This window comes from Octodon degus, unplaced genomic scaffold (assembly GCF_000260255.1).
Source record: "Octodon degus isolate 3935 unplaced genomic scaffold, OctDeg1.0 scaffold00043, whole genome shotgun sequence".
Classification (NCBI taxonomy): Eukaryota; Metazoa; Chordata; class Mammalia; order Rodentia; family Octodontidae; genus Octodon; species Octodon degus.
In genome coordinates this window covers 5,036,311-5,054,523 of record NW_004524619.1, presented here as the reverse complement: position 1 = coordinate 5,054,523, position 18,213 = coordinate 5,036,311, and the positions used below count along the sequence as shown (strand labels likewise).

The window sequence follows — 18,213 nt, the reverse complement described above, 5'->3', positions numbered from 1 at the left end:
AAAAAAAAAAAAAGACTGACTTCAAGTTTGAACAGTGTGCCTCAGTTGCAAGTCTGAAGTCATTAAATGAAGAATACCCATATTCTCAGTTCACTCCCCTAGTACCCAAAAGTAGAGATCATCGTTCTGTGTTGGCCTTGTGTTTTCAATCCTGAGAAACATTAAAATAGTGACAACAGAGCTGGATGTGGTGACACATGCCTATAATCCCAGCACTTGGGAAGCTGAAGCAAGAGTTTAAGGCCAGTACGGGCTAAATAGTTCGGAGTATGTAGCAAGACCTTGTCTCAAACCAAAAAGAAAAAGAAAATAACCCAATTGTAGTGTTAAATTTACATACAAAAAATAAGGACTAACTGAAGAACAAGATGTAATGATTTCACAAAGAAGCAACAAAAAACTGATTTGTTCGCTAAAGTTCACCAATATTAATGTGTTTTTTCGATTTATGAAAGCACTTCTCTCTTTCAGTGTTGTAACTTTCCTAGTCTTTTCATGCATTTCATGTGCATTTTGTTTTGTTTTACTGTGCCCGGCTGGCCTTGAATGAAATACGTTCCTGCCTCAATGTCTTGTGTGCTGGGGTTCTGGGGTGTATTACTTTTCGAGTATGTGGAGATTATGATGAAATCTAAAATCCAAGCCAGAAATGGTGGTACTTGGGAGGCTGAGGCAGGAGGATCACCAAAAGTTAAGGCCAGCTTAGGCTACATAGTGACTTCATGGCCAGCCTGAACTACAAAATGAAACTGTGTCACAGAAAAATAAATAGGGGGTCGGGGGGATGGCTCAATGGAATAAGCGCTTCCCTGGCAAGTGTAAGGACCTGAGTTCAATCCCTGGTTCGCCAAAAAAATAAATAAATAAATAAATAAATAAACAGAGCCAAACGTGGTGGTGCACACCTGTGATCCCAGTACTAAGGGATTCTGAGGTATGAGCATCACAAGTTCAAGTCCTACTTAGGCCACTTTGACACTCTCCAACTTTTAAAAATGAGGATAGGGGATATAGTTTAGTTTTAGAGTACCCCTGGGTTTGTTAGTACCAACAAAATAATTAAAAAGAATAAGATAAATACTTGTTTATTGCTTATACCATATAAAAGTTTATAAAATCAGTTCCAGAGTATGAGTGAGACAGAGGCCAAAACCACAAATGCACCAATGTGTGTGTGTGTGTGTATGTATGTGTGAGTAAACTGATGATTTGTGTGGAATACATTAGGATTTTGGGGGTTTTGTTTTTGTGGTTGTTTGGGGTTTGTTTTTTTTATTTTAGTTAAGGGTCTACAGGGTGTTCCTGGTCTCACTACTAGATCGGACTGGTAGTGATCCATCTGTTTATAACCTCCCAAGAGCCTGTATTACAGGTATGCACCACCACACCCAGTCTTAATTATATCTCAGCACGCCCCAGGGGTGGGGCTGGCACAGCAGGCCTAGGGATTGAACCCCCAACTCCTACGCCTGCTTGCAGGTGCTTTAATCCGCTGAGCTGTTTGGCCGGCCCTACATTAAGATTTTGGTGAATCCATTTACTTTGATTTTCTATCAAGCAAGAAATTCCAGTCTTTAGTTACCAGTGTTATCTTAATTCTTACTTTTTTTTTTATTAGTTTTATTGAGAAAGAAATAACAATGAGACAGTTTCAAAACAGGTTAGTAGGACAGTTACGTTGCGTATTGTTGTCTTTATAATAGTTATTCATAATGCAAGACGCAGATATGATATCTTGTCTAAACACTTCTAGTACAAATTTTTCTTCTCATTGAATTAAGAGAAAGTAGCTGTATATATAACTTAATTTCCATATACATATATGTATATATATTTTTTTCCCACTCCAAAATGGTCCTTCATTTATATCCTCCTTTTTTATTTAGTTTTGTCAGAGATGGGTATTCCATCCCCATTCAAACATTGTAGGTGCATGAATTTAGAAAAATAATCCAGTATAGTCCAATAGACCATAATAGTAGTAGGTTATCTGCAGAACTGGCAATGCCAGAAGTTGTTGATTTGAACCTTTTACAGCTCAGCATATTAATACAGCTTTACATTTTATACCTCATGTTTATACTTCTCTGCTGGATGGTTAAGACCAAGATAAATGGTGGTGCACACCTGTAATCTTAGCTCTTGGGAGGCTATAAATAGGGGATCACTTCGAGTCCGATCTAATAGTGAGACCCTGAACACCCTGTTATGTAGCCCAGGCTGGCCTTGAACTTGTAGTAACCATTTTGCCTCAGCCTCCCACTGATCTTTTATTTTTCAGGTGATTAATTAAAACTTTGGCATATTGTTAAATACTTTTTTTAAAAATTACATCAATCTGGTTTAAATGTGGAAAAGCCAGTCTACAGATTTCTTTTGAATAGAAGCATATGGTTTTAAAAAACTAGACTTAGTTTGGGACACAGCAGTACAAGCAGCTGCCTGGTAAGCACAAGGTCCTGATTTTGATTCCCAGAAAAAAAAAAAAAAAAAAATTGCTAGGCTTTAGTCAGACATGAAGGCATATGACTATAATTCCAGTTCCTTATAAGTCTGAGCAAGAACATAGAGCCATCTCAGAAAAAGAAAAGGCTAGGTCAGGAGGATGGCTCAGTAGAATAAGCACTGCCCTGGCAAGTGCAAGGGTCTGAGTTCAATCCCCAGTTCGCCAAAAAGAAAAGGCTCCAGAAGGGTGAACTATATTACATTAGATGTTATCCAAGTCATCGGCCTAAACTCATATAAAGTACTTAAGGTAGATTAATTCTGTTTCTGAAGTTGTTTGTTTGTTTTAAATTATTTATTTATTTATTTATTTATTTATTTATTTATTTATTTATTTATTTTGTGTGTGTGTGTGTGGCCAGCTCAGCCCACCAGGGGGCAGGGCTAGCTGGCATGTGGTGCTGGGGGATTGAACCACGGTCCCTGTGCTTTGTTTAGCTTAGCTTGTTCTAAGTAGGTGCTTTAGACCACTGAGCCATCTCACCAGCCCCTCTGAAGTTTTTCTGTATAGTAGTTTTCTAAATGTATGTGGTAATTCTCCCCAACATTTAAGCAGCATTTAGAAGCCAGCCTTTCATTACAGGGCTCTATGTGGCATTTAGATCCTAACTATATTGGCTTAATACCCTCAGACTTACTCTTGAGACTCTGCCTAGCATAGTCAGAATGAGATTTATGGGGCTGGGGAGATGGCTCAGTGGAATAAGTGCCTCTCTGGCGAGCGCAAGGGCCTGAACTCAATCCCCAGTTCCCAAAAAAAAAAAAAAAAAAAATGAGATTTATGCTCTGTAGTGAGAATATTGAATGTGAGTCTGAAAAACACAAATGTCACCTTGAAGATGTGATATTCTTCTTAGCATTTTTTTTGTACAGAAAATCGAACTCAGGACTTTGTAGTTGCCAGGCAGGCGCTATGCCACTAAGCTATATCCCCAGCATCTTTTTAGCATTTATAGGAGTCAAATTCTGTAACACAGCTAAGCTATACACATCATTTATTCTGTGTTCATAGAAGAAGAAATTGACTTTCTTTTTTTTTTGAGGGGGAGCAGACTTGGGGATTGAAGTCAGGCCCCTGCACTTGCCTGGCAAGCGCTTATTCCACTGAGCCATCTCCCCAGCCCCTGAAGAAGAAGAAATTGAACAGGAATTTTTTTTTTTATTATTTTTATTTTAGACAGGGTCTTGTTCAGACTGGCCTCAAACTTGTGATGATCCTCCTGCCTCAGCCTCCTGAGTGCAGGCATGTGCCACCATACACTAAACAGGAATTTTTAGTCACACATGAAGTTGTTTTCCTCATGTATAGATCAATTTTAATATCAAATTATAAGCTGGAGAGATGGCTCAGTGGTCTAAAGCACCTACTTAGAACAAGCTTGGCAAAGCACTGGGACCACGGTTCAATCCCCCAGCACCACATGCCAGCCAGCCCTGCCCCCTGGTTGGCTGAGCTGGTCTCACACACACACACACACACACACACACACACTAAATAAATGTAAAAAAAAAAAGAAAAAAATATCAAATTATAAAGTGAGCATATAATGGGAGACTAGTTTAAAAATTATTTAGTTCTACCTTCTTGTTTTGACATTGCTGGGTACTGAGTGTCTTCTTATGTTATTTGTGTCTTTGTGGAATGGTACCTGGGAAAACCTAAGAGCTCAGGAAATGTTTACTCAAAGAATAAAATTTGGGCCAGCCAGATAGTTTAGCAGATTAAAACACCTGCTTAGGCAGATGCAGGGGCCAGGGATTCAATCCCCAGCCTGCAGTGACAAATGAGCCTGGGCATGGTGGTATATGCCTGTAATCCCAGCACTTGGGAGGCTGAAAACAGGAAGAATCACCAGAAGTCCGATCTGTGTAATGAGACCCTGTAGACCCTGTACTAAATACATTTTAAAAAAAGAATAAAATATATCAGTGAACTGACTTGCTGAAAATCCTAGTGGCAAGATAGTATTTGATCCCAGCCTCCTCATTTTTTATCCTATGCTTTTCTCCCAATTTAATGTTGCTTCTCATTTGGGAAGGGTTATTTTACTTGACTGAGTAGTGACTTGCAAGCTTTAAGTTTCTGACCCTCATTCTACTTGTCAGGTATTTAAACTTAAAGGAAAACAGTTGAAATAGGTGTTGAGTTTGATTCCCAGTATGGGGGCGGGGGCTGGGGGAGAGAGAGGGAAAGAGATAAATATCTTGTGTTTTGTTTTCCTGTAGAAGACTTACACTGAACCTTACAAACACACATATAGGCATGCACACACATACTCATGCACTCACTCATCAGTGGTACTAGAAATTGAACCCAGTACCTTTAACTATGCTTCATCCTGGTCCTTTTGTTTTTTTGTTTTTTTTTTGTTTTTTTTGTTTTTTTTTTCAGAACCGGGAATTGAACTCAGGCCCTTGCACTTACCAGGCAAGCGCTTATTCTACTGAGTTATCTCCTGGGCCCCTGATCCTCTTTTGAAAACTTTATTTTGAGGCAGGCTTTCTCTAAGTCATTATGATGACCGGGCTGGGCTGGAACTCACAGTCTTCTTCAGCCATCCACCCAGGGTGCTGAGTTCTTTGTATGATACAGTTAATGTAGTTCATTATAATAAAATAGACAATTTAGGGGCCAGGGATATGGCTCCATGGAATAAGTGCTTCCCTGGCAAGCACAAGGATCTGAGTTCAATCCTTGGTTCCACAAAAAAAAAGACATTTATCTCCTTTGGTTGGTTGGTTTGTTTTTAAGCAGGTCCTGGCTGTGTAGTGCAAGCTAGCCTTGAATTCACTGTTTAGACCACGCTGGCCTCAAAGACTACACAGCTTTTTTTTTTTTTCTTGGTACGTGGAATCAAACTCAGGACCTTGCACTTCCAACGCAGTTGCTGTACTGCCTAGCTATATCCCTGGCAGCACATAGCTTTTTTTTTTTTTATTTATATATTTAGTATAGGGTCTACAGGATCTCACTATACAGATCACAAACTCATAGTGATCCTCCTGTTTTCAGCCTCCTAAGGGCTGGGATTACAGGCACCTGGCCACCACATACAGCCTATTTCATGGTCTTAGCATGCCCCAGGAGCGGGATTGCGAGTGGGGGGTTTGGGGGGTAGCACAGCTCACTGGGGATGGAGCCCCAATGCAGGCACTTTAGTCCACTGAGCTCACAGCTTTTAAATGTGTAGTTCTGTTTTGATTTGCTTTTTTCTGTTAGTATTTTCATGCTTTTTACTTTTAGCACAGATCTCATTTCTTTTTGTTTTTTTTTGAGACAGGGTCTCACTATATAGTTCAAGCTGGTCTTGAATTTGTGGTGATCCTCCTGCCTCAATCTCCCAAGTGCTGGGATTACAGGTGTGTGCCACCATGCCCAGCTTCATTTCTTTTTTGTATAATACTTCTTTCCTCATCCAAAATTCACTCCCATCTCACCTACTTAAGAAGTAGGACTGCTTGCTAAATCCAGTTTGTGCCTGTGACTAACTATCTGTCTATGTTTATGTTGCAGTTCTCAAAAGCAGAGTTTAGAGCTTACCAGTGATCTCAGCATTCTTCAGATGACTAGAAAAGAGCTTGAAAACCAAGTGGGATCCTTGAAAGAACAGCATCTTCGGGATTCAGCTGATTTAAAAACTCTACTCAGTAAGGCTGAAAGCCAAGCAAAGGATGTACAGAAAGAGGTAAAGCGAAAAGACATTATGAGCCAAATTGTGGTTGGACTTAAAGCCAAAAGCAAATCCGATGTCCATGCTAGTTAGAAATGAAAGGAAGTACTAGTTAGATTGCCTGTCACAGAGCTGATGCTTGGAATATCCCTGGTTGGTGATCTCTATAGCTACGTATTCTGGGCCACAAATAGTCTTCACTAGTGTAAAGTTTGTTCTCAAAAATAAAAGTATATAAAATTATGTTTTAATTTTTCTCTACCAGTTAATTGACATATATAAGAAACACTTTATACTAGAGTACTTGACCCATTGCTTATCTTTCAAAGAAAGTATATTTAACTTATAATACTTCTGAAAACCGGACTGGGCCACATCCTCTAGAGAATCTGGCCTAATTACTTAAAATTCACTTCATAGCCAGCCTGCCAAACCCAGTGTTCTGTGACCCTTTATTTTCTCCCTTCTTCCCCTTTTCCCTTCTTCACAAATATATGCGGTCAGTTTTTATGTCATTTTGCTTAAATCTTTGACCTGGGTGGCTTTTTCAAAAGTATTTAAAATGGTGAAGGTTAACATGCCTGGCGCTCCCTGAACCGAATGGGACTCTTTCCTTGAAGATGCAGCAGAGCAGGGAGCTCTGTTTGGTCTTGCAGGCTTCCTCCCACTGCTTGCATTGTCTCCTGGCTGGCTCTCACGATGGGGAGGGCTGGGAGAGCTTATTTTCCCACCAGGGACCACCCCAGTTGTTGGCTCACTTAAAGGAACAATTCTTTAAAAATTAGAAGTTGAAGGCAGCTCTCTGTCATTAATAATGAATTTTCCCAAAATTGTCTTAAGGACATGTATTTTAACTAATGCAGTTTTTCTTTGCACTTTCCTTTCCTTGTAGTATCCTGAATTTGAAAGTGACTATTGTTCTTCTGTCTTCATGTTTGTTCCTAAAGAAAAAAAGTGTAACATTTTTTATTTTTGTGTAGACATATTGTAATATGTTTGTCTTTACCTTGCTAAAAATATGTGTTTTAGGAAAAGCCTCATTTTATTAGTCAGAACACAAATTCTGTGCCAAAGTAAATAGCCTAGTATTCAATACTGTAAGCACTTTGTGTCCTTCCAGTGCATATGCTATAATTCTTTGAAAATCTGGGAAGAATGTGTGGTTTGTGCCGGGAATGTAGCTCAGTGGAGCAGTGCCTGCCTGGCAGTGCAAGGTTCTGAGTTTGATTCTTGGTGTCAAAAAAAAAAAAAGAATGGTGTGATGGGAAGACAGTTCTCTTGTATGTTACTATAGATGCACTTAGCTATTTTGTTGCATTATTTGCTTGCCTGTTTTAAGACACTGAGCAATTTAGTGCACAATGCTTAATTGTTTTCACAAATGGCAGTGACATGTTGTCATAGCATCTAAAGTGGATGGTTTTTGGAATGCATTAAATGCAGCACATTTAAAAATATGTGTGAGATTGTCATTATGTTTCTTTCCTATTTTCTTGTTCACTGTTTTCCATTGTGAAATGATGTATAGTCATCGTATTCTTTTGTACTGTGAAATTATTCTTTCCATTTGTCCCAGTATCAACTTGCTAGATACCTGTCTTAACTAAATATTCTTTAATGAGGTTCTTATTTCTGTATAATCCACTGCAAATGATTTATTTTTTATTAATGCACATTTATTCCCTTTCAATATTTCCTCTATATTCTTCTTTCGCCCAGAGAACCATATTTAATATGCAGTGTCATGATGTATCTTCAGCACTAACAGGCAAAGCTATTACAAGCCAAACACTGACAGGCTATTACAAGCCCAGATATGATAATTTTTGTGAAGACCGAAGGTGTGGGTAATTTCAAGTGTTATTTCACTCTTGATCAGAACTGAGCTGGTTTCCTACCTCAGTTAGAAAGCAAGCTCGAGGGGCCAGGGAGATGGTTCAGTGCAATAAGCACTTTCCTGGCAAGCGCGAGGGCCTGAGTTCAATCCCCGGTTTCACAAAAAAATAAAAAAATAATATATATATATATATATTGGGGCTGGGGAGATAGCTCAGTAGAATAAGCACTTCCCTGGCAAGTGCAAGGGTCTGAGTTCAGTCCCCAGCTCTGCAAAAAGAAAAAAAGAAAGCAAGATCAGGCATAAATGATATCCAACCAAGGTATGAAATTAAGGCTTAGGGGCCAGGGAGATGGCTCAGTAGAATATGTGCTTGCCTGGCAAGCACAAAGGCCTGATTTCAATCCCTGGTTCCACACAAATAAAAAAGAAAGAAAGAAATTAAGGCTTAAAAAGATGACCATTGTTCCACTATTAAATTTTATACATGTGGCAACTCTTTTTTTTTTTTAATATGGAAGAGCTCTTATATGAATATTTAACAAAGAAAAAGTGTAAGAAAAGTATCTTTTAATCCTCACATTGGTTCTGTCATATTTGATTTTAAAACCATCTATATATTTATGTTAGTAGAAATCTCTGTAATTTAAGAGCTCGTTTAACATTGAGCCCACAAGTCTGCCCAGCAAGGACTGATTCAGAGAGTTGTGTGGCTTTACCATCTTGCTGTGTGGTAAGCAGCAGGATCTTTTGATGAGCCACCTTCCTGTGCTTCTGCTTCACAGCTCCTACAGTAGAGAAGTGCTTAATGCTTTGGAATAAAAGGCAGTCTGGATATAAGAATAGTGGGAAAAGAAAGTAAGAAAAACTTTTGGCCAGCAAAGGCCTTTTTTTACTCACTTTTTGTTAGTGACTTAATCCATAATCATTGAGAATTGACTATGTTCTGAGGTGCAGAAAGTAGTCTCAGTATATTGACTATGCCTTCACAGCCTACCAGTAACCTTCTACCTTCTTAAGTTCATCAACCCTCACATTAGTTGAAGAAACCCTGTCAAGAAGCACATGTATTTTATTCCTCAGCTCATACTTTGTTATAGTACCCGGACTTGTTCTGGGAACACTGTTAGGTAATAAGGGGTTTCTTTCCTATCTCTCTTCCACCTTTCTATTGATCCTAAGTCCTCCTTTCCCCTTCCTCTCCTAATTTTTTTTTTTTTATGTATTTTCATCCTTAATCTCTATTGAGCATAACGATGAACTCCTACTCACTCCAAAGTATTAGCATTTTTCAGAAAGTTCCATTATAAAGGTATCCTTTGGGCTAAGTTTGGAAGCATCTATTCTTATCCTAGATACTTGGGAGGCTGAAGCAGAAGGATTGTAAGATCAAGGCCAGTCTGAGGACCTTGCCTAGACCTTGTCTCAAAATAAAAGAAGCGAGAATGGTGGTGCACACTTGTAATCCTAGCACTCAGGAGGCTGAGACGGAGGATCACTGTGAGTTTGAGGCCAGTCTGGGCTACATAATGAGTTCAAGGTCACCCTGAACTACATAGCCAGACGTTGTCTCAAAACAGCAAGGAAAAGGAATGAGATGTATATAGCTCAGTGGTAAAGCGCTAATCTGTATGAGACCTGAGTCCTGGTACTATGATCAGTCAATAAGTAACTTTCTTTAAAGGTGCCTTTTGTTGAGGAATTTTTAGAACATACATAGAGAACTGGAAACCTTCCAGCCTTATAAGCCATATTTAGGGAGGAAGAAGAGTCTTTCTCTATGCCTACAACCATGGTGTATTTATTTTATTTTCAGTCCTTGTGAAACATTCAGAGATGGCAGTGTGGGGCAACAGAAGCAGAGTAAAAAGTATGCCCAGCAACAAAACAGTGTGTTTTCCTTTGGGAGTCCAGCTTCCATGCAAGACACAATTTCTAAAAGTGGAACCCATCTAGAGTTCGAGCTTCACAGGACATTTAAAGAAGGAGCAAACCACACTGCCTGTGATGTTGGTCTCTCTGTGTCCAACGGTAGTTTGAATGTCCCATCATATTACCAGTGGTGGTGAATCTGTGGCATGTGTGCTTCAGTAGGCTGTTAATGTCATTTTAGCTCTAAAAGGTTCACCATCACTGGCCTGAGAAATCACTTCCCTGGGAGTCTGTTCGTAAGGCTTAGGCCATCAGGTGCTCAGAGGCCCCTGAGCCAACACATACACACAGAGAAAAAGAGATTGTAAGTGTTTAAACTTTTCCAGAGCAGAGGCATGATAGCTCAGCAGACTAAGTGCCTGCTTAGGCAGCTGCAGGGACTGAGGTTTGATCCCTGGTACCACATGCTGTGCCAGCCACCAAGACTGGGCGTGGTGGAACACACCTGTAATCCCAGCACTAGAAAGGCTGAAAACAGAAGGATCACTGTACCAAATACACTTAAAAAAAAAAAGTTTTTCCAGAGAACATGGCATGTTTCTCTATAGAAAAATTCCTCTCTGAAACAGGTTTTTAAAAATTATTTTTGATGAATATTGGTAGGAGTTAAGTAGACTTTAGGTGGGGAGAAATTTCTCTGTCCTGGTAGTGGGTGCTTTAAGTACTGTTATTTGTTTCATTTGCCTAGAAAATTTACTTAATCCAGAAAATTCACTTAATACCTTCTGCTGCTGGGTGAAGAAGTTAATATTAGAAATTAGTATTTTTTACTTCAAGGTTAAAATACCTTGGCTAACATTGCTTATTTACCACCATATAAACTAAGGTTTTGTAACATTGGCATTTAATCAGGCTATGAAATTTTCTTCACCTGCTGTTCTTTTGCTCAGCTTGAAATTTCCCCTTTTTCCTGTGGAAAAATTGACCCTTTATATTAGAAACAAATGACAAGATGGTGCCTTCCGCTCATGTCTTATTTAAGGCTGGCCAGGTGTGGTGTCAGAAACTTATAATCGCAGCCTAGACTACATAACAAGACCCTGTCTCAGAAGAAGAAAGGAAGGAAAGGGAAAGGAAAAGGAAAAGGCTTGACTTTGGTATTAAGTCAAGGTGACTATATAGGGCCTGGTATATAAGCCTGACTGGAACTGTTAATTTCATACCCATTTTAAGTCAAGTCTGCACACTCTTTTTTCTTTGCCTTTAGTATGAAAAGACACAGACTGTACTCTCAGAACTGAAGTTGAAGTTTGAAATGACTGAGCAGGAAAAGCAATCAATCACAGATCAGCTCAAACAATGTAAAGACAACCTGAAGCTGCTCCGAGAGAAAGGAAATAATGTAAGTCTTTGCCAGCTGGCTTAGCTTTGATTGAAAGGAAGGTGAGATACTTGAGATTGAGTTTTCAGAAGACTTTATTGCTGAATTGGGAACTTAATGGCCTGGGATACTGATAAAATTTTATCATGTGTTTCATTATAAAATTCAGTGCTTAAGTAAGAATTTGCCCCCTTAACTTTTACCCCTAGAAGAGCCAAAAGACTCACCACTGGGCGTGGTGGTGCACGCCTATAATCCTAGCAGACCTGTAATCCTAGCGTTGGGGAATCTGAGGCAGGATTCCTGTGAGTTTGAGGACAGCGTGGGCTACATAATGAGTTCAAGGCCAGCCTGAACTAACCTACATAATGAGACCCTGTCTCAAAAGCAAAGAGCCTAAGGACTCCTAGAGGAAGAAGTACATGTTGATCTTTACTATTTGATTGTATTCAAAAGAGATTTGGTTTCATTTTCACTTTATATTAATAATATTCCCACTAAGATACCTTCCTAAAAAGCTGTTTGTGACATCTTACAAATATTAGGAAATATTTAGTGGTGGACTGGGGAGATAGCTCAGCAGCGTAAGCATCTGCCTGGCAAGCAGAAGGTCCTGAGTTCAATCTTCAGTACAGACAGACAGACAGACAGACAGAAAGAAAGAAAATACTTGGTAGGAATTTCAAAGCGTGCATGTTTGGGTGAGTGTGTCTGGCACAAAGCTAGGAGAAATTTTGGTATAAATTAAATTTGATAATGTTTGTTTTTCATTTGCTAGAAAGATCTTTTAAAAAGATTATACTAAATATATGTTGTGTTGTACGTTTGGTGATCATTGCCTTCGTGGGCCCTAACTGATAGTTGTTCAGTGTGATTGTGCTCTGACTTATTTCACACTCTGTCATAGCATGGACACTGCATTAGACCTGAGCCACATGCTTCCTGTGGAAACAGGCACCTTGCTTAACTTGCAGCCCAAGTATGAAAGTGATGTTGCATGGCCGTCCAGTTACGCAGTTGTACACAGAATGCTCATGAATTGTGTCCAACTGTCCTTCACATAGGAAAGTCTTAGATTTTAGGTAGTAAGGGATTACTACTTAGGGTAAGAGCCTTTTATAAATTAATGAATTGGATGTGAAAGCATCAAGGCAAAAGTTGATTGCAATTATTTTTTTAAATGTAGTTTACAGAATTCTAGAATCAAATCATAATGGTTTACTGACTTCTTTTATGTTAATTCATAACCCTCTGACTGTGGAATTTCAATCCACTTTCTGCTAAATTAACTCATGAAGACATCTAACATAATCAGAATGGGCAGTCCTTTTCCTCTGTATATCTGGAATCTTTCAAAAGTAATCATGCTGTTATTATTTATAGTTATAAAAAACAACAAATCTTACGGTGAATTTCTCATGTTGTAATATCAGGCTTATGGTTGTAAATAATTATCTTCTCACTTAACAATTCAGTTAGATTCTGGTATCATATCTGAAAGCCCTGAGAATCAGTTACCTGTCTTTATATGCAGGTGTTTGTTATGCATTATCACCTCAAACCTGCTTTAAGAAGTATGCCTTAGGCCAGGCATGGTGGGGTACACCTGTAATCCCATTACTTGGAGGTTGAAGCAGGAGGATCTCTGTGAGTTCAAGGCAAGCCTGAACTGCATAGTGAAACCCTGTCTCAAAAAGATCAAAAAAGAGAAGTCCTCACAGACTTTCTTTTTTAAGCTTGAAAGCAGTAACATCTCAAGCATAAGAGTTTTGGTTGAGAAGGTTTTTGATGGAGGGATAAAATAAACTATAGCTATTTCCAAGGAGATCTAACTACCCAAAAATGGATTTCAGGTAAAAGATGATGTACTGTCAAGCAGCATATCACTTGAAGTGTTTTGATAGCACAGCCTCAGGGTGCTGTTTCCTTAGGGTGTTAGGGACATCCACACTGACCATTGCCTCTGGCAGTGGTCAAGCTGGGTGTGGTGATGCACTGCTGTAATATCAGCACTGGGAGGCTGAGGCAAGAGCATCACTGAAAGTTGGAGACCAACCTGGGCTGTGCAGTGAGACCCTGATGCAAAAAAACAAAACCAAACAAAATAAATGCAGTCAGTTACAAACATAATGCCACAATCCATTGTTCTGGGTTGTGTTAGATGTCTTTTAAAATGTGTGAATCAGTGAGAAGCCTGGGTAGTATACTTCTCTTACGTCAGTCTTCCTTTCCTTCCTCCCACCTACCTGGGGTCTAAATCATCTTATCTGATTTTTTTTCATAGCATAAAATGATTTTAATATCCCTTCCCTTCTTCAGCCTTCCATATTACAACCCGTCCCAGCCGTATTCATCGGCCTATTCCTGGCTTTCCTGTTTTGGTGTTTCGGTCCATTGTGGTAGAGAAAGGTACAAGCACTACTGTTGAGTCCTTGTCTGTTTGTCCCCGTCATCTGTTTGTGCCATATTTGTAATGTAGTGCATGGCGAAACCACATGGGTATTTTATTACCTGAAGCAAACCCTTCATTTAGTATGCCATGTATTTGTGTCATACCAGTGAATGAGTAGTCAACTAATCACATAATGTTTTGTCTTGTTTCCTTTGTAGTAATGCTAACCAAGAATTAATTCTAACCTAACCATCTGTTAATATGCTTCCTTTAACTGAGTCTTTATCTCTAGCAAACTGGAGTATGCAGTGAATTTCTGCAATATTAATATCTACTTCCCAATTCTGTGTTTTAATCAGATTTGGTTGAGAAATGAAGAGTTTGCCTCTTTGAAGTTTTCAGCCAGCTTTCTTGCCCTTCACTTCCCTACTCCATTCCTTAGTGTAGAATTTCTTTGTTTCAGCCTTCTGCCTGTTTGCACTGTGGCTATTAAAATGAAGGAACCACACATGGTGGCACACACCTGTGATCCCAGCACTCAGGAGGCCAGTGCAGGAGGACTACAGTGAATTTGAGGCCAGCCTAGGCTCCAGAGTGAGTTCAAGGCCAGCCTGAACTGCATAGTGAGACCTTGTCTCAAAAAAGAAGGAATAAGAGTAGTATAATGAGCCATTGCCACACAATCTCAACTCCAATATGAATTTACTTGTGAAGGTATATATGCTATCCCAGGGGCCAGGGATATGGCTCAGTGGCACAGCACTTGCCTGGCAAACACAAGGTTCTGGGCTTGATTCCCAGTACCAAAAAAAAAAAAAAAAAAAAGCTGTCACATATCTTCCTAAACCCTAATCTGCAAATCAGAATATTTCTTTGCAAAATTACTTTCTTGGTAAGACTCTTAGAATACTACTAAAAATGAAGATACCAATCAAAGCAAATTAAGATTATAAAGCCCTCTGAAACTTAACAAGGAATAGCCCAACCATGCTTACCTGTAATTGGCATATGGATTAGAAAAGCATATAAAAAAACAAGAGTCAGGCCTGGTAGTACAGACCTGTAATTTCAGCATTCTGGTAGGATCACAGCTTGACTCCATCCTGGGTACCTTAACTACTCAGTTGACACTACCTCAAAGTAAAAAGGAATGGAGATGCAACTGAGGGGGAAAGGCCCCAGGTTCAATCTTTGGTACCACCAAAAAAAAAAAAAAAAAAAAGTGACATAGCTTTATTACATGGACCAACTTCATCAGACAAACTGAGCTGGGTATAGTGACACATCCCTGTAATCCCAGCACTTGAGAGGTTGAGGCAGGAAGATCACCATGAGTTTGAGGCTGTCCTGAACTATAGTGAGACCTGTCTCAAAAAGAGAGAGAGAAGAAGTATTAGACAGGTAAGATTGCTGGCTAGGAATGGTGGCACATGCCTGTATTCCCAGTACTTGGAAGGCTCAGGCAGAAGAGTTGCTACATGTTTAAGGCCAGCTGGATTACAAAGCAAGACCCTGTCTCAAAAAAAGGAAAAAAGACAAGATCCCAATAGCACTTGACCCTCCTCTGGTTTTGTCTCAAATTAAAGGACCAAACGTCTAGCCTGAGCCAAGTGTGGTAGTGCAGGTCTGTAACCCCACCACTGAGGAGGCTGAGGCAAGAGGATCACTGCGAGTTGGAGGCTAGCCTCCTTTACATGGTAAATTTAAGGGCAGTCTGAATTGCATAGTGAGACCTTTCCAAAAAAAAAAGCCTAGCCCTTTTTCTTTCTTTCCCTTAGCCACCAGCCCCTGTATACACTTATTCCAACAGCTCAGTCTGGTTTTCATCAAGAAATAAACATTTCAGGCAAAAGCGTACTACAGACATCAGTTATATATTCATCACTTACGTTGGAAACCAGAACACAAAGCGGGCAGAGCACATAGGGCTTTTAGAAGTCACCAATAGGAAGGAGGCTAGACTTGTTTCTCTGTGGAAGAGCACTTGCCTGGTGTACACAGACCCTGGGTCTCATCCCTGGCCCTCCCAAGCAAAGATGAAAAAAGTTACTGCTGGGTTTTAATTATCAAAGTTGAAAACAGCCTAGGACTTTCCTGGGATGTATGGTAATGGTCCTGGTACAGGCACGATCTTATACATGCACGGTCTTTCTGTTTTTCTTTCTTTCTCCCCCACCTTTTTTCTTTTTTACTCTTTTTCTTTTTATACTTTATTCTTACAATGCAAAGACAGGATTGTTGCAATGTTCTGTTATGTATTTAGGACTCTTCCGGAACCAAGGCTGATAGGTATGAAAAGAGGGGACAATGTGATATTGACTCTTGGTTTCTTTCCACACAGAAACCTTGGCCCTGGATGCCCATGTTGGCTGCCCTGGTTGCGGTGACAGCCATCGTGCTGTATGTGCCAGGTCTGGCCAGAGCTTCTCCATGAGAGCGTTTCTTGAGTCCGTACACCGTCCTCCCTCTAGAAGCTGGCATCACACTCATGCTGGGGACAAACAGAACCATTTTCTTCCTTTTTACCTCTTAAAACAACAGAAGTGCAAGAACACGATGTAGGGTCATTGCTTTAAATTATATAAAAATGTATCTGTCTATAGAGAGAATATAAAATTGTGACTTTATTCTACTGTAAGCAATAATTTGCTTGCAATTTTTCATGTAATTTTTAAATTAGTATGTTGAGATTCTGAATATTATGATAGCCTAAAGTAGGCTTCTTGGTATACCAAATTATTTATACCATTAAATTTATGGTATTTTACTCCGAATTCTGATGGCCACATAATTTGTCTTTCTGATTCGATAACCACCCAAAGCAAACAACAAATACATACATGGGAAGAGAGGCCCTGTGTGCTCAGTGCCTATTAGTTTGAAATATATGCACATATATATATATATATATTTTTTACATATTTACGCCATTTTTACTTGTTATAAAACCACTGAGCTATTGGGAACAAGTTAGAGACAACTATTTGTGTGGATTTTTTTTAAAGGAAAAATACATTTGGAAAATATTCTGTTATAGTGCTAATTTGGAGAATATGTGCACGCTTGTTCAGCCTTAATGTGACTTGAAGATGTGGAGGACATCAACTTTGAAAAACTTTCCATGAGAGTGTGTATTTTCTTGAGCAAACTGAAGTATTTCTGGGAGCAAAAACTAGTAATTACACAATTTCAGTGCAGTCAACCAAACTGTTAAGTCAATTGGAATGTAATTTATTAAACCTCATGTATTTAAAGAGATACTTTTCTTTAAAAGCCAAGTTACTTTCTCATATACAGCATTTTAGGAAGCATGATTTTTTTTTTTCTGTCATCTGTTCCTCCAAGCATGTTTAATTGAAAAAAGAATTATATCTCTTTAGATAAGCTTTTATTGACTTAATTTGGTTATGATGTTTCAGAGAATTTATGTTCAAGGTGAGCTGTTGTTACCTACCAACAGATATCCTGGTTGGGAATACAAATGATTATTTTCTTTTTATTGTAGTTAATTGGGACTTTATGTTAATTGAAGCACTATTCCAAGATTGATAGTGTTCCATGCACAGTAAGCACCTGGACACTGCTTGATGTTATAAATTTAAAACACAGAAGTGAAAATTAGCTATGGTTTTGTGCAGCACCATAGTTATGTCAATAAAGTTTATTTAGTTATAGAATATCCTCAAGTATCACATAGTTAAATTTTTCAGTCAGTAAAGACTAGGAGGGAAAGTCAGTGAATTGGTTTGAATGTTCTGTGGAAATACACAGGTCTAGCCAAATATTGAAAGGAGTTAAGGCTATAATTTGCCTTGTAATGTTTGGCAGTCATTGTTCATACTCTAAAGGTTATATTTTAAGCTGTTTGGAATTGCTGTTGGGAGGATCACTAGATTTATGATGGAATTAGTCACAAATGACTTGTAGAAAATACTGTCATCTAGTTCATCATTTTCTGTTGCAAGAAGCCACTCCACCACAGAATGCTGATATGCCAGTGGTACCCAGTACCTCTTGTATATAGGTTATTGCAAATATTGTTCTGAAATGCTTAACTTCAGAATTACATTTTTTAAAGTAAATAATTGTTTGAAATCTATTTTGTAAAGATATAAAATACATTAGAATTTCTGGAGTACAGATTAAACTATTTGCACTAACACACGTGATGTGCATGATTTAATAAAATAACTTTACTCTCCCTGTGCATGTTTGAGTCGGACGTCATTGACATTCTTAGCGCTGACTGCTGTCCGGTTGTTAGTCTGTCCTCCACATGGCTCTTTATGCAACATAGCACATGTGTTTGTTTGCTGTTCTTCAGGGTTTAAAAGAAGACACAGAGCTGTTTCCTACAGGTTTTATTGGTCTTTTATTTAACTTCTCTAATTTTTTTCTCCTTTTCATATGGTTATTGTTAAAATGTGACTTGTCAGACAAGACCCATTAAATATCAGGTCTAGTATCAAAGATTTACTTTATTCAAATTTAATAAATGGGTTTTTATAGTTTTTTTTTCTCAATATAAATGAGCCAGCCTGTTCATTAACAGTAC

General features: G+C 38.9%; 1 protein-coding gene across 14 annotated transcripts in view; it reads left to right on the top strand.

Moving 5' to 3' along the window:
• Slmap (sarcolemma associated protein) overlaps window positions 1-17,867 on the top strand; it is a 170,750-nt gene extending 152,883 nt beyond the window's left edge. For 9 of the 14 annotated variants that reach the window (XM_004631616.2, XM_023715702.1, XM_023715692.1 and 6 more), the window contains 3 exons: window positions 6,020-6,191; window positions 11,153-11,287; window positions 16,000-17,867. In XM_004631616.2, the coding sequence (XP_004631673.1) occupies window positions 6,020-6,191; window positions 11,153-11,287; window positions 16,000-16,092 (400 nt within the window). In that variant the 3' untranslated portion in view covers window positions 16,093-17,867. Of the gene's footprint in view, window positions 1-6,019; window positions 6,192-7,068; window positions 7,634-11,152; window positions 11,288-13,585; window positions 13,676-15,999 lie in introns of those variants that run through there. The other 5 variants (XM_004631614.2, XM_023715697.1, XM_023715700.1 and 2 more) reach the window with 2 other exon arrangements.
• Window positions 17,868-18,213: the final 346 nt, after the last annotated feature.